This window comes from Sminthopsis crassicaudata, chromosome 4, assembly GCF_048593235.1.
Source record: "Sminthopsis crassicaudata isolate SCR6 chromosome 4, ASM4859323v1, whole genome shotgun sequence".
NCBI classification, from domain to species: Eukaryota; Metazoa; Chordata; class Mammalia; order Dasyuromorphia; family Dasyuridae; genus Sminthopsis; species Sminthopsis crassicaudata.
The window spans coordinates 108,514,072-108,537,783 of record NC_133620.1 but is presented as its reverse complement, the minus strand read 5'-3'; the positions used below and the strand labels follow the sequence as shown (position 1 = coordinate 108,537,783).

At 36.6% G+C, this 23,712-nt stretch overlaps 2 protein-coding genes across 2 annotated transcripts in view; one reads left to right on the top strand and one right to left on the bottom strand.

The window, feature by feature from the left end:
• Positions 1 to 2,235: 2,235 nt before the first annotated feature.
• Positions 2,236 to 20,497, bottom strand: TATDN3 (TatD DNase domain containing 3). The gene is made up of 10 exons (XM_074309120.1): positions 20,357 to 20,497; positions 16,240 to 16,272; positions 15,592 to 15,665; positions 15,078 to 15,162; positions 13,710 to 13,772; positions 9,616 to 9,725; positions 8,531 to 8,586; positions 7,379 to 7,491; positions 6,394 to 6,474; positions 2,236 to 3,694 (listed from the first exon to the last, which is right to left on the bottom strand). The coding sequence occupies exons 1-10, from the start codon at positions 20,420 to 20,422 to the stop codon at positions 3,551 to 3,553; spliced, it is 825 nt and encodes a 274-aa protein (XP_074165221.1). The 5' UTR covers positions 20,423 to 20,497; the 3' UTR covers positions 2,236 to 3,550.
• Positions 20,498 to 20,523: 26 nt separating this feature from the next.
• The window catches only part of NSL1 (NSL1 component of MIS12 kinetochore complex), a 30,079-nt gene continuing 26,890 nt past the window's right edge, over positions 20,524 to 23,712 (top strand). The window contains exon 1 of the mRNA XM_074309118.1: positions 20,524 to 20,805. Within this exon, the coding sequence (XP_074165219.1) occupies positions 20,560 to 20,805 (246 nt within the window). The 5' untranslated portion in view covers positions 20,524 to 20,559. The remainder of the gene's footprint in view (positions 20,806 to 23,712) is intronic.

Here is a 23,712-nt window from a genome sequence, read left to right as displayed (position 1 = left end):
TAAAAGGAAGGAAAAGAAATGTGTGGGTAGGGAGGTTGAGGAAAGGAGAGACCAGGAGGCTCTAGGGGGAGCACAGTAGACTTGGGGGAAAGGCTCTCCTATGGTGGTTGCTAATTGAGACCTGATATACAGTTACTATCGTGGTGTGACAGGTGAGCTAAGGCAGAGGAGTTAAGCTGGTAGTGCAATCAGTGTGTCAGAGGTGGGGGCTTGAACCCAGGCCTTCCTAGCTCCATGATCAGTCTTCTATAAATTGTACTACTAGTAGTATTCAGGACTTCTGATTCTCTTAAAAGACTAACTAGTCTCCAGCCTCTTTCATTTCTTAATCTTGAACCATGTTCTTTTACTGTTTCCCCAAAGTACATTTTCATTCTGAAGTTATCAAGTATCAACCTATATGTTGCTTTGGTTTGAAGAATCTTATCCAGTTTTTCATCTTCTGCAACAGCTGAAGCCACATAAGTTGAAATTATTTTCACAATGGTCTTTTTGCTTATGCTTATCCTGAGCAGTGCAAAACAAAATAATGCCTCTTGTTGCCTCCACAAATATAGTAAAACAAACTCCGTTGACTCATTTCCTTCTTCTTGGAAATGTGAATCAACCTTCTATTTAGCTGCCATTTGTCTTTGGTTTTTTAACTAAGAGCAAACATATCAATATTAATAAATGCCAGTTCAGTTCTTCCAGTAATAGATTAACTATTTGATTGTTGGATAAGGATCTCACTTCCTGAGTACCAAATTACATTTAATGCTTATAGATTATCTAAAAATGTGTAATTTTTAGGACTTTCTGCTCCACCTTTCCAACAATCTGGAACTATATTGGAACAATTTCCAACTATCCTTGAAGCAGAAGGGAGATATATTGTATTTTCTCATGTTTTGCAGGATGTCACAAACAAGAATTTATCCCCTAATGGTTAACCTATTAGTGATGAATCTTTCTGTGCTTGGCCAGGTAGATCTTCAGACAGCAGACACAATCTGTTGCTGAGAATACATTCTACCTTTTTAGGTGGGGAGAGCCTGCATTCTGCTGTTATGAATCAACAAGCTATTATTAAGCTCATAGCAGGCCCTGGGGATATAAATAAAACAGTTGTTACTCATGAAGAGCCTACATTTTATGGGGGGGGGAGAAGTTGTGTGTATGTGTATGTATACATACACACATATACATGTAGCTATATACACAATATAGTGTTTATACTACATATACTAATAAAATAAATGCTAACAATGCAAAGCAATTATATACAAAGTAGTTTGGAAAACACTTGTATTTGGAAAGAATTAGGAGAGGCTTCCCATAGTAGATAAGTTTGAATTGTAGCTGGGGAGATTATGAGGGGGATAAGGAAGAATGCATCCTAGGTAGGCAGAGGGGATAGCTGTGAAAAGTCACACAAATAGAAGATGCAAAGTCACTGTGATGAACAGGGAAGCTAGTGTGGAGACTGAGCTTGTTAAGAGTGAGGATGTTTGAGTAAAATGTCCAATGAGGCTGGAAACATAAGTTGGGTCTGTGTCATGAAGGGTTATATAAGCCATTTTTTGGCTTTGTCTGTGGGAAGCCACAGGAATTTATACAACAGGGTTTGAATAAGATGGTCATATCTGAGGTTAAGGAAAATCATTTTGGCAGCTGTGTGGAGGCTCAGTTGGAACCAGGGGGAGACTTGAGGCAATAAAATCTACAACAAGGCCACTGGAATGATCCAGAAGAAAGGTAATGAGGAGTTGGAGTATGGTGATCATTGTGTAGAGAAAAGGGATCAAATGCAAAAGATGTGGATAAAATTCAGCAACTGAATGTGTGGGGTGAGGAAGAGTGAGGAGTCATCGAGTCCAGGACTTTATGAATAGCAGTGTTATCTAAAGGTTAACATAACTAATCGGTTAATAAATAACCGATAATAAAGAAGTGATGACAACTACCTTAGGTATAATCATAGAAGCAAGAAAATACAAAGATGAGAGATATCATTTGCTTTATCAGTTTACATATAAATGTAAATTGAAACTTTCTGTAGTACTCTAAAGGTTCACATATATATTCTTACTTCCTCCCCACCAGACCAGTAAAAAATAAGGAGGTGGTAGAGATGATCAGAAGTAGGGAAACAGACCAATCTAACATAATCATCTTGAGGGTCCTGGTGTGTGTATAGGCAAAGCCTTCTCCTAAATTTATTAGGAAATGGGTATCTCCTGTTTCTGGCTCACATTTTTTTTTGATAAGCTTTTTATTTTTAAAACATATGCATGGATAATTTGACAACATTGACCCTTGCATGTGTTTCAGATTTTCTCCTCCTTCCCCCCACCCCCTCCTCTAGATGGCAAGCAATTCAATATATGTTAAACATGTTAAAATATATGTCAAATCCAATATGTATAAACATATTTATACAATTCTCTTGCTGCACAAGAGAAATTAGATCAAAAAAAGAAAGTGTGTAAGAAAACAAAATGCAAGTGAATAACAACAAAAAAAAGTGAGAATGTTGCTGTGATCCACATTCAGTTCCTAAAGTCCTCTCTCTGAGTGTAGATAGCCTTCTTCATCACAAGATCAATGGAATGACATCAATCATTGTTGGAAAGAGTTACGTTCATCAGAATTGATCATCGTATAATACTGATATTGTCGGATACAATGATCTCCTGGTTCTGCTCATTTCACTTAGTATCAGTTTATGTAAGTCTCTCTAGGCCTCTCAAAAATCCTCCTCCTGATCATTTCTTATAGAATAATAATATTCCATAGCATTCATGTATCATAACTTATTCAGCCATTCCCCAACTGATGGGCATCCACTCAGTTTCCAGTTTCTTGTATGGCTCACATTCTTTATAGCTTTATATACCAAGTTTTATTAATATAGGACTCAAATGGCAATTTGTCAATAGTAATTTGATAATTACACAAATTCTTTCTGAAAATTATAAATTTATACATTCCATTAATATGTATACTTCACATTATAAATGTAAAAATTAATGTTGCTGTAGCTAGTAAAAAAGCAATGACATTTAAAATCAAACTTTTCTTAATTTATATGAAAAAAATGAAATGTGACAAAATCAGACTGAAAAAAAAAAACTGGCATATTTTTAGTTAGACATTTAGGTATGGTAGTTGCCATGAACTAAACAAAATAAGTTAGGCAGAGTTTCTCACCTACATGAATTCCTTTACCTAAATAAATGATACCACTCTGTTCTGTGAGGCACTAGTGAAAGCAGCAGCAAGAGCAACAATAGCTGTATTTGGTCCCACCCTCTTCCCTAACCATTTGATTAACTTTTAAACAACACACAGTCAGTGGCAGAACTGGAGCTATACCCTGGATCCAGAAATGCCAATAGAGTTTATTTTTCATAAATTGAACTGATAACAATTTAAAGTTATCCATAATTCTATGCTGGTGGCCCCTATAAAGACCATGTTCTTTCTTTGGTCAAAAAATGTAATTTTTTTCAATGCTGCCATCAGGTGGTTTATTAGGAAATTATTTTCCTGGAGGAAATCTGGCAGGTTATTTTTGAAGAAGATGCCGGAGTTTGGGAAACAATTTCAAAGCATTCTGAGTTGTCACTTCTATAACTTCTTCCACTGAGATCCCTTTCACCTGAGCAATGAATTCTGCAGAAATGGAAATATTCCTAGGTTCATTCCGCTCCTATAACACAGAAAAATAGATCTGATGAGCTATGACACCTCACAGTACCAAATTTCTGGGACCTGAAGGAAATAAGACAAGTAACAGAAACTTCAGATAGAAACAGATGCACTACTTTTTACTAAAAATAAAAATCAAGTCACTGTATTTTATTTTCAAAGATGCTACAACTCAGCAAAAACATACATGTTCATACTTTGCCTGAAAAAAATCACTATAAATCAGTAAGGACTCATAGCTCATTAGATCACTTATAAGATAATATTGAAGATGACAATGTAGTATGAAACACTTTGAACAAATGTAAATATTAAACCTCTACAAAATCCTATTTTGACGCTAGTAGAATGCAGGATCAGGCAGGTTCTGCTATGCTAGTCAGCCTTCAGATGAGGTTCAAGGAAGCGACCATGTCTGCTTTCCAAGGGACAGCGTAGTTAGTACAGAGAAGCCCAACTCCAGTAGCCAGGTAACTTAATGATGAGTTCCAAAGCTACAGTTATTTATGATATAAAGAAAAATGCAAAATGGCCTCAGTTTCCCACATGGCCCCTTTCCACTTCTGCTATGATAAGGACATTAAAGGGCAAATTACGACGTGGCTATTAAGAGTTAACAGAGTTGTTTTTAACATATGCTGAAAGGCAACAAGAAATATCATCTCAGAAAACACCTGATGATCATCTCATACTACACTATTTATGATAAGGGGAGGAACTATATCACCATGAAGACAACTGCAATTTTTGTATCAAAATAGACATCAAAGAGAAATTTTATGAAGAATTTAAGACCCCTTCAAATTAAATCAAAATTTTCTCAGTGGCTTCAATGAGAAGTTGAGTACAGGGAAGGATAGCAAAGAAATCTTGCTAGGAAATATGGTTTAAGGCTAAAAAATGAGAAAGGTCAAAGACTTGAATCCTATACACAAGCTTTTCTTTATAGTAACACTTTTCTTTAAAATGAGGCTGAAAATAATTTAAACAATTATGACTTACTCCACCTCTCCTCCCCCCCAAAACTCCAACAACAAAAACATTGAACTGATTCTGATAGGAAACAACTTGATTATGATATATGAGTCATTTTTGAATAAGCTCTTGCTATATAATTAGATCCCTGACTTGGTAAAGATTAAAATTAATAACAAATGAGAAGAAAAAAAATTGAAAACATTATTCAAATAAGGCAATTCTAGCCCAACTTTTTGAAGAAACATTTAAATTGCTTTCAGAAAGCAGAAAATGGATAAAAGGACATCAATACAGATATTACCATTTCCTAATTTAATCAACTTTTTAAATCCATCTTAATAAGGAGCCTAACAGACTCTGAATGCTGACCCAATCCAAGCAGGTAAATATAGAAGGCAAATTAGAAAATCAATTTATTTATAAAATTTTATGGAAGATGGGGGGGAGATCACAAGTAGTAGTATCTCAGAACAATAAAAAGCAGTGGAGAAAAAAAACCAAATGTACAAAAGATACAAAAAAATTATCAATAAAACTAAATAAGCCATATCATTTCAGGGGCATTTAAGGATGAAATTTGGGACAATGAGTGGATGAAAAACAGAAAATATCTATATTTTTATAGCTTTTGTCACCAAAAAAGTGATAGGGGAAATAATCACCAATTCATAAGCTTATTTTTCCATTTTTATAAGGTCTCTATGAGAATAAATTACTTAGGCATCTAAAGCATCCTTAATGAAAGTATGAGAAAAAAGGTTTTCATAAATGATATTCTAAGAAAACATCATTGTCAATCTCACAAATCACTGAAAGATGCAGAGGATACAAGATCCCTATGTGTTTGTTCATTAACTACAAAGCATTTGATTCAATAGAAGAAAGTGCTACTTTAAAAGGCTATTGTGGGATCATTAAACAGATGATAGGAAAAATAGCCCACACCCCCCATGACCACTTACATCACAAAATCTACTTTGGAACTTAGAAGTGCCCAAGGTCACAAAGCTGAGGGATATAAAGAGAATACTAAGCAATGTTCTCTCAAGTACTTATGGCATCACAACCAAAAGAAACTTAACAAAGCACCCATATGTGAATAAGTGATGCACTTTTGGATATTGTAAGAAGTCAAAATAGATGTGGTCTCTTCCCTGATACCCCCTGCTTTTCTGGGTCCAACACTGGGATCTCATCAGTTCAGGATGTAAACACCCAGAAGGGAAATGCTTTCTACTGAAGCCAATCACCAAGTGCTCATCTTAGACTCTTAGAGCTGTCTGGGACACAGGGGTTAGGTGACCTGTCCAGGGTCAGAAAGTCAGTAAGGTGCCAGGGAACTAGAACCCAGGTTTTCCTAAGTCTAGCTTAGTCCACAATGCCTTTGTTCTTCCTTTTAGAAACTTAACATGTGACAGAGACAAAGAATTCACATCACACTACTCTATTACTTCTACAACAAAACAGAAGACACTAGAGAAAGCAGAATTCTATTAGAATCTGGTTCATTTACTTTTTAATTCATAAATTAGTAAAAATCCCAGATCATATCAGAACTCTCAGAGTATAACTACATGAAAAACAAATAAATAAATAAAGGCCTAACACAACACAGAGAAACCATAAGGCAAGTTGTGGTCCAATTCTCTCAATACTGTATTTACAATATAATTTAAAAATACATAAGAATTAAATCGCAATTAAAGTAGAAATATCATTTACCTGTTTTGTTAATCCCAATGCAGGTGAATCTGTTTCTAAGCATATAGAAGATAAAGGCAGCTGCTTTATAAGTTTCTGTTTCTTGAAGGAAAAATGAATAAGTATTAAAATATAAGTTAAATTTAAGTGATATAGATCAAATATCTGCATTAAAATATTAGAATCTTAATTTCATATTTATAATGCATTTTAATAGTTATATTGCTTTACTATATGCAAATTCCACCCCCCCCCCCAAGGCTGGGGTTAAGTAACTTGCCCAGAGTCACACAGCTAGGAAGTGTTAAGTGTCTGAGATCAGATTTGAACTGGGGTGCTCCTGAATTCAGGGCTGGTGCTCTATCCACTGCGCCACCTAGCTGCCCTGCAAAGTTCTTTCTATAAATTATCTACTTTTATCTTTATGACAACTCTGTGAAGTAGTAGGGGAGGTATTACACTTTACAGATAAAGAAACAAGCAGGATTAAGTGTCCTGTTTATTCAGTGGTGGGTCATGATTAAAATATAGGTTGTTAGTATTTTCCAAAGGAATATGAAGGTCAATGTTAGGAAATGGACTCAACTAACAAGTCATCAATTATCAAATTCCTATTGAAATATTATTTCTCATCTATTGCCATCTCTTAGTATAGTCTTGTCATCTACTATATTTCAGAATTCAAAAGCTTTGTAGTTTAGAAAAATATAATACTACCAGCCACATCAGAATTAATAGTGCCATGAAATGCTTTCTTTCTACTCAGCACTCAATTAGGCTACCACAGCATAAAATTTTGTCATAAGACGCATTTTTTGATACCTCTAAATTAACTACTATTTTTAGGAATGGAATTTCCATCTCATGGGATTTTTGACCAAGAAGAAAAATGCAATTTTATCAAGTCTTTGCTGAGGGAAAAAAAAAAAAAAGACTACAGGAATGTTAAATAAAACTTGTTTGGTAGATTATAATAACCATGTTGAAATTTAGAAATAGAATTCACCTGTTCACTCCTTGCAGAAGAAGGAGGAATTGAAAAAAAGTATCCTGCACTCACTCCTTCCAGGGCTACAGATGGACGGCCATCAAATGCATGGAGTAGCACCTTTTCAGCACCTCTCAAAAAGCAAAAATAAATACACATTCCATTCTGATTGCTTTAAAAGAGGATTCTTCATTAATAAAACTGAAAAAGAGATCAGAGGTTTTAAATAAATGTTGACCACAATGATAATGGGATGCCACTACTTGCACTCTAAAATGTCAAGAATATATGATATTAGAATAGGTAATAATAGTCAATTCTTGAATATCCCTGGCTTTGGAAAACCATAATAGTAAGGGGAAAAATTCTTGTTCATATGTCACTTTAAGATCTACAAAATACTTTCCTCAAGTATAAATAACAGACTTTAAGCTATGGAATCACAGAATTTTAGAACTGAAAAGGGCCCAAGAGATTTTCTAGTTTATGCTTTCATTAGTTTCATTTATTTAATCAATGAACTAAAGTTTATTGATAACATATAACCACTTGGTGGATATACAAAGAAGCAAAAAGGATACAAGGACAGTATTTTGCTTCATTGTCCCCTTTTATTTCATCCTTGTCTTACTCTTGAGAAGTGAAGCTGTGATCCACAACACAGGAAATCAGTCATCCCCAGAATGGTAGACTGAGTTGGAATGGCTCAAATGGTTTGGGCTACTAGTATTCAGTAGTATTATTATCAAACTTTTTCCAGAGCTGCTTTCATAAAACAAAATGGACAAATAATATGTTTACTCTAAAGAAATCCTCTAAGCCATTAATTAGGAGATGGAGAACAAGAGGTAAATGATCTACAAAATTAATAGTTAAGCAAACGATAATCTATTGATGTAATAGAACCAAATCAAAATCCTTTTCATTAACATTTGGTTGTTCAGACATGCATTTCTTGCTTCCAAGGTTCCACAGGGCTTTAAAACACATTGCTAAGCTATGTTAGCCATTGTATTGACTATACATAAAAAAGATGCTTATTTTTGGGGAAGTAGGCCACTTTGTGGGCAACAGCCTAATGACCTCATTTAGTTTTGTGATGTTTGTACTACAAATGGTTAAAAAACACTCTTTGCTTAGAGAAACACATGCTGCCCAAAACCCATTTACCTTCTTTACGCAAGAGATTAATAGTTGGTCTGCCTGCTGAGCGTGAGTGGACGTTTCTAGAAAAGAAAAATCACATTTCTCTTTTGGCTAAAATTCTATAGAAATCAGGCTATTCTGCTTAGTTACACAGGCAGACATCTACTTGAGAGGGAAGATAAAGACTCTTTCTAAGGAAAATCATTGATCAATGGATCCTCAGCCTGCCATTCAAAGCCTTCACTACCTAGTTCTACTCCACTTCTCCAGGCTTATTTTGTGCAACTCCAGTGAAGTGGGAAAAAGTATCAGGCTTGGAGTCAAGTCAGCCTAGTTTGAGTTCTTGGTTCTGTTAATGAATCTTTGCGTAATCTTGAAAAAATCATTTGGGCTATCTTTGGATCTTAATTTTTTCTTCTAAATGAGGGAGTTAAGATCTTTTAAGGTTCTGTCTAGCTCCAAATCCATGATCCTATTCTCCCTACTCTGGCCAAACTGGCTGTCTTCTGCATGTCCTAAGCTTTTGTGACTGCTTGTCTTCTTTAATCATGCTCTTCCCTGAATCTTGAATGCCCATTTGCCCATCTCTACCTGTGGAAATGTTTAGAGGCCTATCTAAAACATTATTTCCTCTACAAAGTCTTCTCTGAATCCCCACTAGAGTGGACAATGATATCTTTCATCTGAACTCAGAATATTTTATTTGTATTCTTCTTGTCCATTGGTCATATTCTGAGTTTTATTAAAGTTATTTGTGTATATACCTTAGCACTTCTGCTAGACTGAAAGCTTCTTAAAGGGCAGTGGTCCTCAAACTTTTTAAATAGGGAGCCAGTTCACTATCCCTCAGACTGTTGGAGGGCTGGACTACGGTAAAAACAAAAACTCACACTATCTCCACCCCTTAGCCCATTTTGCCATAACCCGGCAGGCTGCATAAACGCCATCTGTCGGCTGGCCCTAGGGCTGTAGTTTGAGAACCCCTGTTAAAGGGAGACCCTGTCTTCTTAGCTGTGTTTCAACTGAACCTAGCCCAGAAACTTGAATGTGGTAGTAAATGCTTAAGAAATGTCATATGCTAATATTTTTTAAAAACTTAATTAACCTACAATGGCAAATTTAGTTTTTTAGCTAATTGGATCTGTCTAATAAGGACTTGTCTCTGCTCCTCTTTGTGTTCGTCAGTCCTGGCAAATCTGGGGGAGAAATCTAATCCAACCTGCAAATAGATAAAAAGAAAGAGTAGCAGTTTTGATGACAACTCTAAACAAATAAATAAGAGAAAAAACATTTTTATTGTGTAAGTGTATTGTTATAATCTAAACTTTACTAAAATAAGAGTTCAAGAGTTAGAATGTATTACCTTCAATACTATCAAGTGATGTCCATGCTTTACCCACTGGAAAATATTTATATTACATCAGAGATCGTCATCTGAGACTTTCAGTTTCTTAAATTCAGTTTCAGAATTATTTATGTAGAAGTCTAAAAACTGTTCTAAATCAAACAATGACTTTGTAAAGGAAAGAATAATAGTTCATCATATAAAAAAATGAAGATAAGTACCATTGAACTATTTTTTCAACTCTGAAAGTCCTGTGAGGAGAACATTAGGCTGCTCTCCAATTTCTCAAATTTACTATGGAATTCTAGTTCAATTCTGTTTTTTCTCCTATCTTCTAACTATAAGTACTAAAGGCTCTGTCTTTGTCCTACTACTATTTCCATATTCTTTCTTTTGAATGGTATCATCTCTCAGCTTCAACTACCACTTCATACAAAAAATTCTCAACTGTGGTTTCTACATGTATAATCTCTAACTCCATTCTAATATCTCTCTTCTCCTCTGTTTATGGGGTATCACCACTTCGATATCTTCCTAGGTCCTCAAATTGAATTTATTTTTTTACAGGAAGAAAGAAGAATCGGGGAACAGAGTACAAGCCTGGAAAAAATGTATAATCTAGTGGTGATGAGGGACTTCATCCAGACTTAAGATAAGAGTCTCTGCCAAAAATAAAGTAGCTAGTAACTTTTTAACTTGTCTCAGTGATAATTTCATTCTTCAAAGGGTAAAGGAAACAACCAAGGAAAACTCCATTATGAATATAATTCTCACTAACAGAGAAGAACTGGTTGCTGAGATGGAAATAATAGAAATCTTAAGAGAAAATGAATACTCATTCCATTCTGGACTTTATTAAAGAAAAGGAAAGGAAAAAAAAAACTGCTCAGAGTCTCACATGTACCCTAGATTTTGGGAAAACACAGCTCAATAGGTTCAAAAGAAAGATAGGATCCAATGAACTAAAATGCTTCAGGGAGAGTCAGAGCAGGAGGGATGGGAGATACTCAAGAATGAAGTGAATACAATAGAAAACAATTCCAATATTGGGAGGAATAGGAATTTGTCTGAAGACATTGGTATAGATTTATGGGGAACACACCAACCAACTTTAATTGTAAAAATAAGTGTACAGATGATCTAAGCAAGGCTAAATACAGATGATAAATGTTAAGAGTGTGGCATGATTCTATAAAAAGAGTGTTTGGAATGCTAAAGCTTGAAAAAAGCTCAGGCTAATGAGGAAAGCCAAAATTAACAAAACAACAAAAATCCCTTTTTAGATATGCTAAGAGAAAAAGGAAGATCACACAAAAGAGCTAGTTTCTTTGCTTGAGGTGGCTGGAACAATGACTTCACAGGAGAAAAAAGGAAGACATATTCAATTTTTATTTTGTATCACTTTTCCCTAAAAAGGAGAATGACTTTTACACTGAAAATAAAGGAACATAAATGATTAACATGGAACTGATACAAAGAGAGAATAATGAGACAGTAAGAGAGCATTTAGTTACCCTTGATGAATTTGAGTCATCTGGCCCATAAGAACTAATTCTTGCATCCTGAAAGAGCTAATAGATGAAATTTCAGAGCCATGGTCACAGATATTTGCTATTAGATAGCCAGAAAAGGAGGGGTACCACAAGATTGGTAAAGGGCAAATGTACTGTTGATTTATTTTAAAAAGGAAGAAAAAAAGAGTCTGCAAATGAAGGGCTAGTCAGCTAAGGAGAAAATGATTGCTGAAAGTCATTAATGATAAGGTTGGTGAATAGCTTGAAAGGGAAGCAATACATCAAGAACAAGTAATGGCAGACCATTTCCTTTTTTGATAGTATTATTACACTAGTACATCAAGGGAATGTTATGGATATAGTTTACTTGATTTTAGTAAGGCTTCTGTTAGACTATCTCATATTACTGTAAAAGAAGAGATGGAGAAGTTGATCAATTGGATAATAATATAGTCAGATAGATTTAGAACTTGTTGGTTGGATGGAGGGAACTCCAAGAATAGTTGTTAATGATTTGATGTTGAAATGATAGGAAGTCTCTAGTACCATATCCCTCTTAGATTATTTAGCATTTTTATCAATGAAGTAGATATCTTCAAGGTTTAACAATGAAATCCAAAAGGAGTAAATGTAAAATCTTGCATTTGGGTACAAAAAAAAAAAAAAAAAAAAAAAAAAAATCAGCTCCTCAAATAGAAGAGGGTTAAGGAGATTTAGAAAGTTATCAGTTTTTCTGAAGAGTTGGAAATGTTAGTGACTTGCAAGCTCAGACTATGCTACTGGGAATCCTTTATTCTCCAGATAACTCCTCATAAGAATCAGGTATGTAGTGTGCTGCAGTTTACTATAACAACTGTGGGCTACTTTAATAGGAGGGTAGCTTCCAGGAATAGAGAGGCAAAAGCCACTCTATTTACATTGCTCTAGCCAAATTTCATCTGGAAAGCTGTAAAGGGCTAGAACTGAGCAATGCACTTGGATAATGAAGCATGTGAGACTAATTGCCAATTGGACGGTTCCCTATTAACTTGTTTGAAGGTTGACCCTCCCCAGCTGTTCTGTGCTGACTTGATTGGTGGGACAAAGAGGGGGAAGTGATGTGTGTGGGAGGAGTAGGAGGAGGGAGAGGAATTGAGACGTAGAAGTTGACTCAGTCTCTCCTGGTGTTTGAGGGAGGAAGGCGTGTGTGAGGTAGCTAGACTTAACCCCCTGAGCTTGACTGTAAAAGATCAAGAATAAAGACGTTTAGTGATCCTGACTCCAGCTGATTTCTGGGAAGACAGAATTCCAGCAGAAAGCTATATTCAGTTCTTGGTGACACAGTTTTATAAAGGCACTGAGAGGCTGGAGAGTCCCCCAGAGGAAGGCAACTAGAACGATGAAGGACCTTGAGTTCATATCATTCAAATATTAGTTGAAGGAACTGTTGTGTGTTTAGCCTGGGGACTCTGGTGGGGATATATTAGCTGTCTTCAAATATCTGAAAGGGCTGTCATGTAGAAGAGGGATTAAATCTTTTTGTTTAGTTAGGTTCTTTTCAAAATAAGAAGCAGAGAAAAATTACAAAGCAAAAAATTTAGATTTGATCCTAGGAAAAAATATTAGAACTCTCCAAAAGTGAAATGGCTTGCCTTAAGAGGTGGTGGAATCCACTTCCTTATAGTTCTTTCTTTAGGCTGGATGATCATTTGTTAGGTATGTTACAGTGGTGACTCCTTTAGTGTATCAGATAGCTGATATGGTCACTAATATCCCTTTTAACACTCAGATTCTGTGAAGACCTGATTCTCCTCCTCATTTCTTATTTCTATTAAGGGTACCACCAGTTTTCTCAGTCATCTATGCTTGTAATCCCAGAATCATTTTTGTGCTTCTCTATACCTTAATTTCATATATAATATCTCTGCCTCTTAATTCTTTTTTTATTTTTAATTATTCTGCTTTACTTCAGGTCTAACTCAAATGCTACCTCCTTCCTGAAATCCTTTCCAATACTATAGCCACGAATAAACTTTTCTTACTATTAATTCCTATAAAGCACATACTTATACCTCTTAGTTTCTAAACTTATTCTACTTTTTTATTAATTACTTGTATACATGTCTTAATTTCCTTCAAAGACTATAGGATCCCTGAGAGTAAACATCCTTTCTAACTTAATGACTCTCAAAGTGCTCTGCACTTTGAATTTGTTGAATTGTTAGACATTGATTGGCATAGTACAAGGAAATCTGATGACTAGAACAAAAATAAGAAATGTTTTCAGGCTCTCTAGAGATGAGGTGTTTTCTGTGGAATGGGATTGTCTTTGTTAGTCTTATTAACGAAATCAAAGGAGACTTACCTCCCCAATTGCCAACAAGTGATCTTTATAACTTTCTATAAGAGGCAAAGCAACATCTAAATCCTAAAAGAAAAGATAAGATTGTTTTAAATAAAACAGATTGAAAGCAATTAAGTAATCCTCTTTATTTTGAATTACTTTGTTTAATTATATCTATGTATTTATGTATACATACAAACACTATGTATCAGAACTTTTAAGGATTCAAGGATTTAGCAGCTAATTTTTGCCCCTCAGAATTTTAATCTACAACCTTGCCTTAATTTGTTACTTGATTACATGGAATCATGCAAAATATCAAGCCAAAAGTTTCATATTCCACGCTAGATATTACATACTAAATATTTGTATAATTCCAGCCCAATATTTTAACTTCTAACTCAGCTTTTCTCCATCAACTAAAATACCATTTCTTGAGCATCTACCACATGCCCAATACATTACTAGGAAATTTTAAAAGAAATAGAAAGATGTAGCTTCTGTTTTTAAGGAACTTATGACTCTAGGGAGAGAACATATTTTGAATAATGTAAATATTAAACTCTGTATAATTTGCATGATTAAGAGCTCTGTAACTTTTATTACATTTTAAAACAAATCACCTGCCAGTCACAGAGGTATCATTAGGGTTAATGAATCTTTGCTTTGAGAATCCAGGATGTACTTACTGAATTTCTGTACTATGATTATCCTACTAAGTTTAATAGCTTTTATGCTTTGATTTTTAATTAGTCTGTAATTGAGGAAGGCATGACAGCAATGATTCCTAACTTTGGGGGAAGTTGAAATATTAATTCCCCCGATAAAACATAAGCTTCTTAAGGGCAGGGATTGTTTGATTTTTGTCTTTGTATCCCCTATGCCAGATACTAACTAGTCACAGTGCTTTAAAAATAGCAGGTACTTAATAAATACTTGTTAACAGAATATTAAAATATAAGAACTGAGAATCATCACTGTAAAAAAAAAACCCCTCAAATTTGACCTTGTTCTTGAAACCATTAAGAGGCTTCTAAGAAATTGCCACTTCTTCAAAATAGTTGTTGTTGTTCAGTTGTTTTTTTATTCATGAAGACTTTACCCAAGGTCACACAGCTAATACTTGAATGTCTGAGGCCAGAATTGAATTTAGGAAGAGGAATCTTCCTGATTCCAGGCCCACTACTCTACTCGATGTATCCAATCTGCCTCTCTTCAAAATTAAGTCAACAACTATTTAAAAATATGGACTAGGATCACAGATGTAGAAAAAAAAATTCTAAATAATATAGAACACAAGCCCTTGGAAAAACTGATACTTTCACTAAAAATACTTTACTAGCAGTCATCTGTGCATTTAGTATTATTATTTATTCCATCTGACAGTACCTTTAAAGTGACACTTCGTTGATCTTCTGGTAGAAGTCCCTGAACAGGGTGAACACCTAGGCATGGCAGAACAAACCCCATATATCTAAAAATAGAGAAACAGTTACCAAGTAGAAGATCCCATCTTGGAGAATAACCAGAAAAAAAATATTGACCATATTTATGGTTATACTATGGTTCAAGACCATATTCAAGCTGGTCATTGTTCCCTTTCAGTAAGCACTGATAATGTTTAGACTATAAATTTCATACCTCAAGTCTATATATGATCATCACTTCATTGGGTTTCAGCATATCTACTTTTAATGCGAATATACATATATATATATATATATATATATATATATATATATATATATATATATATATATATATATATATATATATATATATATATATATATACACACACACACACACATATGTATTATATATATATCTACACAGATGCCTATATAAAGATATATGTATGCATTTATGTATGTATGAAGATTTATAAATAAAAAAGGAGCTACCTTTCTGAAAGTTGCATGATCTTTTCAAACTCTCCTGAGTGTTCAGCAACTGCTACAATAGCCAACACATTGGCCTGAAACAAGAAAATAAAAAACATTTAGAGCACCAAACAATACATACTTATAAGTGACCATAGTCAAATCTCTGAGACCAAAATGAGGATAATGAAATGTCTATTACCTGGCTTTTAGTGTTATTATAAGGAAAAGTGCTTTGTAAACTTAAAAGTAGTATGTAAATGGGTGATAGTGTCATTTGTTCAAGAAAACTTCCACATCATCTATGAATTTTAACTATCTTGATAAATTCCATTTTCCATAAGCATGGATTTTTGAAAATTAGCTATTATAGAAAGAAAAATTTGTATCTACTTTCTGCTCTTTCATTTCTCTGAGATATCAAAGAAAGCTAGATCTTAGGAGGTTTTCTAAGAATTAATCACTTGTTATTTTAGTATTTTTTCTTGAAAAAATAACAATAGTCCAGAAAATTTTAATTTTTTTTCCAATATCTTCAGTGTAATTTAAATTTGATACTTCATAACCATGATGAAATGCTACTAATGCCTATATCAACCAGAGAAGAAGCCAAAATTTCCAATCTTAAACAATACCTGCATAGAATTAGTATAGACCATAGACACTGACCTTCTTGGCTCTTTCCAACACATCTTCAAGATCCTAGAAAATAGGATGAGTAACCTTAAATATATTATAAGGCATACATATATGTATATAAAATTACATTTTACATAACTATATATACCAGAATATGAAATTATTTGAAAACTTGCTGAAGAACCATAAAGAATGATAACGATATAGTTAGATAGAAAAAAGGGCAATTTTAGAGTTCCAAATTGGGTTCACATTTAACATACATGTAGAGAAACAGAATGATACATTAAACCAGGGGTTCTCAAACTACGGCCCGTGAGCCTGATGCAGCCGCTGAGGATGTTTATAGGGATATGGCAAATGGGCTGAGGGGCGGAGACAGAGTGTGAGCTTTTGTTTTTACTGTAGTCCCGCCCTCCCAGTCTGAGGGACAGTGAACTGGACCCTATTTAAAAAGTCTGAGGACCACTGCATTAAACAATGTATATTCATTCACAAGTGGTGTTATTATATTATTATATTATTATTATATATTATATATATGTTATAATTATAATTATACTAAGTGGTGTTTCAGAATAAAGGATAAACAAGGGAACCTAGGGAAACTGAACAGTAAACAAAGATTATTGGTCCTGCTTGTATTATCCCTCTTTTCCCTATGCCCATTTTTTTTTTTTTTTAACTGTTCAGCATGATAAGAAGAGACAGGCAATTTAGAAAAAGAATGAGTATAACAGGATTATGGACTACATTGATGATTATATTGGTATAGGAAATTCTCTGATGAGGAATCTCTCTAACAGTAGAGTCTTATAAAGTCTTAGAGAGTTGCTTAGAGTACTAAGAGATTAAGAGTCTTGTGCAGGGTCACAAAAGCAGTGTGGGTCAGAGACTGGAATGAAACCTAAATGTTCCTAACTACCTCTCTATCCAGTAGATCATGCTACCTCTGAATGGAATATCATGAATAAAGATTAATAAATAACCAAGTACAATATTAGTGTTATTCAGAGTTTTCATATTGACCAATGTTTGTATGAGTCATTAAAATTAAATACGATTATATATTTATGTGTGATAAATTGGGAAAGATTTAGGGCAGGGGTCCTCAGACTTTTTAAATAAGGGCCAGTTCACTGTCCCTCAGACTGGGAGGGCCGGACTACAGTAAAAACAAAAGCTCACACTCTGTCTCCACCCCTCAGTCCATTTGCCATATCCCCGTATAAACGTCCTCAGCGGCTGCATCTGGCCCGAGGGCTGTAGTTTGAGAGCCCCTCATCTAGGGGAAATGCTTTCATGGGCAAAGAAAATCAAGAGAAATTTAGAGAGTTATAGTTTAAAGAACCATATGCTGGGAATTAAGAGACTTGGACTTATAATTTATATAATTTTGATTAAGTCACATATGATCTGATCCCAAATACAGTTTTATCTCTACATTGAGGAGGCAGAGCTGCAGGTTCTCTGAGGGCCTTTCAGGTCTAAGGCTTAGGATCCTATGCCTAGATAACATCTAGCTCCTTCCAGTCCTGACCTTCTAAAGAAGAAACTCTAACAACGGCCTTTGCAGAGGTGACGATGATCTGCTTTTACCTAGGGAGAGACCAGAGCCATTTCTGACAGTACTTTGATAAGCTTAAGGATCTCTACCTTGAGAGATCAGGAGAAGGCAAAGGGAGGAATAAGCCTGACATCTGCTTTTTGATGTTGCCCGATGTCCGTCCTGTCATTTATTCTTTCTCCCCAAGGAAGTTTTACTGTAAGCATAAGTTACCTCTTGTTTAAATGTTCATCTCACACCTCTCCTCCTCTTCCTCCTCCTTGTAAACTTTTTTTTTAAAATTGCTTTGAATTTATTGAGTTGTCACTACTGACATTTTACATTCCTAATTCAATTTGCAACAGTACCTCGCTTCCTAGTAGCAAAGATGGAGAATGGAGGGAAAGAAATGGAGTTTAAGGTCTAAGCAGGCATTTTCTTTGACTCAAAATTATCTTTTATCTAAACAAAGTTGTCCTATTACCTTGCAAGGACATTGAATAGACATTAGATAATAGTCAATTGGCTTTGGACAATATTTTTGACCTATAGTTACAATGACTTTTTGGTAGCAAAAAAGGCTGGAAGATACATATCTCACTTTATTATGTCTCAATCCTTTTACTTTAACCTTCCACTTGATAGCTTTTCTCAATCTTGATAGCCATATACCAAATGGCAGGACAGAACTGTACTCATTGACATCTTTTGGATGTTAAGTACAGGACCTTAAAATAGTAAATAGAAATACCTTGGACCTTGGACCATTACACCTCCACTCCATATATCTCCCAAGAATAAAATCCTCGGCTAAAACCTTCAATTGAAGAAATTGAATTCATTCTATGTATTCATGGTTACTTCTCTTAATGGGATTATATGCAAACCAGTTTTGAATGACCATAAGAATTTCCCAATACTTAATTATTTCAATATACTTTTATTTTAAAACAGGTCACAACACTAAGCTCAATCCCATTCTGCTATTATACAAGCTACAAATGCTTGCTTAGCAGCTGAGGGGCAATCTTTTAGAAGCATATTTGAAAAGTGAATAAAAATCCATATAAAACAAATATTGAAATAGTTTCCATAGGAACACAGATAAGTGTGACCCCATCTTCCATATTGTTGCATTTGTGCCAATTCTATTCTTAAAACATTAAAAAACTCTAGCAGGAATTAAGTTAATGGTCCCTCAAAATGCTCTAATTCAAGCTAAACTTGCAATTAATGGCTACAAACAGCTTCTATACATTAATACTAGCTGAAGTACAAGTTGTTGAGATGTTCCATTCCACTTTCCCAAGCACAAGATAATGGCAAAGTGTTGATATCCTGATCCTCTACTTCAGCCAGAAAACCTTGGTTCTTGATTTGTTGCATACATTGCCATGCTGGCCCAGACATCACATAATAGATAGTGGGTCTCTGGAATTCATTAAAAGTAGAAGCAGCAGCTCCTTGTAAACTTTATATGGCACTTACTGTGTGCCAGGAACTATGGTAAACACTTTACAAATATTATCCTATCCAATCCTCCCAGCGATAGTGCGAGGTAGACACGCCCATTTTATAGAGGGACAAACTGAGGCAGAGGCTAAATGACTTGCCTAGGGTTACATAAACTCATTGACTCTGTCTCCAGAGTCTATTAGAAGCACAGTTTTTCTAAATATAACAATGGTGGGGCAGCTAGGTGGCGCAGTGGATAGAGCACCAGCCTTGAATTCAGGAGGACCTGAGTTTGAATCTGGTCTCAGATACTTAACACTTCCTAGCTGTGTGACCCTGGGCAAGTCACTTAACCCCAGCCTCAGGGGGGGAAAAAATATATATATATATATATATATATATATATATATATATATATATATGTAACAATGGTAACATTAGTTAGCTAAATTCAGTTCTCCATATATTTAAGTCCTGAACTTTTGGGGAATGCTTTTTCCCCACCCTTGTTCGGTTTCCCAGAAATCTGCATCACCCAACAGCCTCACAAGGATTTCCTAGGCCGGTCTTTCAGGCTGGGAGCTGTCCACAGCAAGGCCTCCTCTCTATTCCAAAGCATCGTGTCTCCCCCCATAAAGACAGTTAGGTAGAAAAATAGATCATTCGGGGAGTTCTGCCAGACGTAAATCACTAGCTGGTAATCGTTCTTTGACTCAGTTTCCCTATCTGTAAAGTGGGGACGGATAATTGTGCCTATTTCCCAGCATTGTTGGGAGGATCAAATGTGCGAATAATCTCCCAGCACAGCGACCGGTGGGGAGTAAGTAAGGAGAAATGTCAGTTACTAAGATTGACAGCTGGGACTGTCCCGGGGGCGGGGAAGGGGGAAATGAGCCGCTCTTTTCCTCCCCAGCGCGGACTCATTAGCACATTACCAGGCATATATTAAGCGCTGAATAAATGTTTGTCAACTGACGGGAAGAAGAGCTAAGGAGCCTGAGGCTCTCGGGGTAGAGGACCCCCAGGGCCCGCGCTCCCCCCGCGCCGGGAGCACCGGGACTCGGGCAGCCAGCGGCGGACCGGGGCCTGGCCGTAAAAGGCCCCCCCGGGCTCTCCTCGCTCCCGCCCCGCCGCGGCCTCACGTACCGAGTCGAAGTCGACCGAGGAGATGTGGCAGTGACAATCCACAAAGCCCGGCGTCACGGCTCCCATGGCTGCCCCGCTCCCCGGCAGAACGCAAGCGCGAACACTCCAGCTTCTTGATAGGCCCACGGGCACTTCCTGTTTTCTATAGCCCTGCCCTCCGGCTTCCGGAATCTGGGCCCCGCCGATTTCGAACTGGAATAAAAATGGCGGGGAACGCAGACGTCCCGCCGGGGCTGGATCAGGGGGAAGAAGAGAAGGAGAAAGATGTAGCTGCGGGAGCGGCGTCAGAGCCGGCCCCGTCCGCCGGCCCGGTGGAGGACTTCCGGGTTCGCTGCGCCTCGCAGAAAGCCGTGGCCGAAGTGCTGAAGTTGTGCGGCCGCTTCATCCGCGAGCTGGGCGACGTTCTGCCCGAGGAGACCCGTGAGCTGGCGCTGAAGGACGCGCTGTGGGTATGGGCCGCTTCCCAGTCTGCTGTGCCCGGGGGTCAAAGTCCTATATCTACCCCTCCCCCCCCCCGCAGCTTCCATCACGAACCCCTAAAATGTCACAGAGCCGAGAGATCCTAGAGCCCCCAATTTTACAGAGCAGGAAACTGAGGTCCAGATGGGTGATGATGTGGCTTGCAAGGGGAGGCTGTGAGTGGTGAGGACCGAAGCGCGCAGCGGGGCGGGGCGCCTCATCTGTTAGTGCGGAGGGCCACCCGCGGCGCGGCGCGGGGCTCAGCGAGCACCGGACTTAGGGCTTAGATGGAAAAGTCAGAGAAAGGAAGGAGCGGCCGAAGGGACGTGTCCTGTGAGTGCCCTTCTTCACATCCGGGTAACCAAGTGCACCCTGTCTGTACCTGAGGTCAGGAAATTCAGAGACAGCTATTTGACAGAAGGCTTTTAGGAAAATGAAGGCGGTCTGATAGAAATTAAATCTAGACCATTTTCTCTCTCGCTCTCACACACACATATACATTTATATCTCTATATATAAATGTAATATATATCTATACATAATATATGCGTAATATATGTAACATATTACATAACATATATGTAACACGTAATATATACGTAATACGTAATGTATATATCTACGTTATATCTATATCATAGGCATATATCAGGGTAAGCTCCAAAAGGATACATGAGAAATATCAAAAGTTACATCATAAAGCAAGCCAAAGGTGCAAAGAAGACACTATCAGTTCTATGGATACAGGAATGGCTCATGACTAGATAAAAAAATAGAAATAAGTCACAGAAGTTTGCTGATCCAGCCTTCTAAATCCTAAATTGTTTTCCTATTTCTATCTATGGGTCTGATCTTAGTCTCTCATTTGGTCTACAGTCTTTTGGACGGTTGGAACTGGATACTCTATAGACATCTCAAATTCAACTCCAAATCTCATTTTCTGAACTTTTCTTGATAAGACAGTGTTCTCTTCAACTCACTCTCGCCTCTATTTCTGGTCTTTTTTTTTTTTTTTAATCTTTACAACATTTCTCTTCATTCACAAAGTCATCACTCTTGTTTGGGGCCTGATCACCTATCACTTCCAGGGGTTCTCACACTACGGCCCCTCCCCCCCTTATGGCTAATGGGCTGAGGGTGGAGACAGAGTGTGAGTTTTTGTTTTTTGTTTTGTTTTTACCCAACAGCCCTCCAACAGTCTGAGGGACAGTGAACTGGTCCCCTATTCAAAAAGTTTGAGGACCACTGAGACCATTTTTTAGTAATAGTTTTCTCTTTGAAAATACATTGTTTTGGCATTGACAAAATTTCTTATATCCTTTCCCCTTTCCTCTGCCAGACAGCTATCCATTATGACAAATATTTTTTTAAAGGAGAAAAGAAAAAAATGATCATTACTGATCATATCTGTGATCACTTATGCTCATTATATATATATTTTATATTTACATATACATTTGTAGTATATGCTCATTATATATAGATATGGATAGTTCTGACATTTATTGTTGCCCTCCTGTGGACTCCGACATCTCTGGGCTCATAGCTCTTCTTTGGGGCATATTTAGTGAACCATTTTTTTTTTAAAGTCTCTTTTGCTGGTTCTTAATGTCACCCCCACTAATTTCTGCTGTCTCTTAGGCTCTGTTCCTAACTCGTTTCCTTTCTGCTTACACTGATTTGATATTGTCATCAAATTCAGTTATTATTTCTATGCAAATGATTACTAGATTTGTATCTAGGCCTAGTCTCTCCTAAACCTCAGATCTACATTACACCTTGGCCTTCTTGAACTAGATAGTCCATAAACATCTTAAATTTTAATGTGCCCAAAGTAGAACTTGCTACTTTTCTCCCCCAAATTTTTCCTCTTATGGACTTCCTTGTTACTGTTGACGGTAATACTATGCTTCTAATAATCCAGGCTCACCACATTAGTGTTATGCTCAGGTTATACCAAATCCCAGTGTCACCCCATCTCTCATAAATGTCCAGGCCCTCATCACTGGTTGTGTTGACTCCTGCAATTTCCTTCTAACTGGTTTCTCTGTCTATACTATTTCATTCTCTGCTCCGCTCCTAAATAGAATATAGGTTTGACCATTTAACCCTTTGATTCAGCGAGCTTCTGTGACTACCTATTATCTTAGGAACCAAATCAAACCCCTCTGTTTGTCATTAAAGTTGGCCTTTTCCAACCATCCAGTTTTACTCTTCCCCATGCACTTTATAATCCATTTTCAGTGACCTACTTGCTCTTCTTCACATATGATACTCTATCTTCTTCTCTGTTCCCCATGCCTGGAATAATCTGCCCCCTTATCTCTTATCTTTTAGTTTCCCTGGCTGCCTTCAATCTGTTGAACCTTTCTTTCCATTCTGTATTTATACATCTTGATAATTACCTGTCTCCCTTGTCAAGATATGAATACCTTGGGGAAAAATGTTTTTGCTCTTTTTTTTTTTTTGGGGGGGGGGGCTTCCTTAGTGTTTAACATAGTGATTGGTGCATAGTAAGAACTTAATAAGTGCTTTTTGACTTAATTAGGAGTCAGCAGCTCGATATATATGTAAAAAACACTGGACCTAGAGTTTGTGGAGATCCTGAATTCAGGACTGCCTCTGCCCCTGACATTTATTACTGTGTAACCCCTGATAAGCCTAATTTCTTTAGGCCTCAGTTATCTCAAGTATAAAATAAAGGGGGAAGTTTCTGAGCCACCTTCCAGTACAAATAAAACTTTTGTTTTAAGTCCCTGGAATTTATTTCAGAAATAACTTGAGTAAATTATGTTAAATCCTTGAGTCCCCCAGGAAATTAGTGATTCAGTTTGTCATTTTCATTTAGATTTTTAAATGTAATTCATACTAGAATTATTGGAAAACAAAATTCTTGG

What these genes read in the sequence shown, in the direction of transcription:
- TATDN3 (XM_074309120.1), bottom strand. Translation starts at nt 20,422, where the DNA reads ATGGGAGCCGTGACGCCGGGCTTTGTGGATTGTCACTGCCACATCTCC. An exon ending in AAAAAACTAAATTTGCCATT is followed by an intron (nt 8,587 to 9,615) that starts GTAGGTTAATTA and finishes TTTCTTTTCTAG; the next exon opens with AAACGTCCACTCACGCTCAG. An exon ending in CTTCTGCAAGGAGTGAACAG is followed by an intron (nt 6,475 to 7,378) that starts GTGAATTCTATT and finishes TTTTCCTTCAAG; the next exon opens with AAACAGAAACTTATAAAGCA.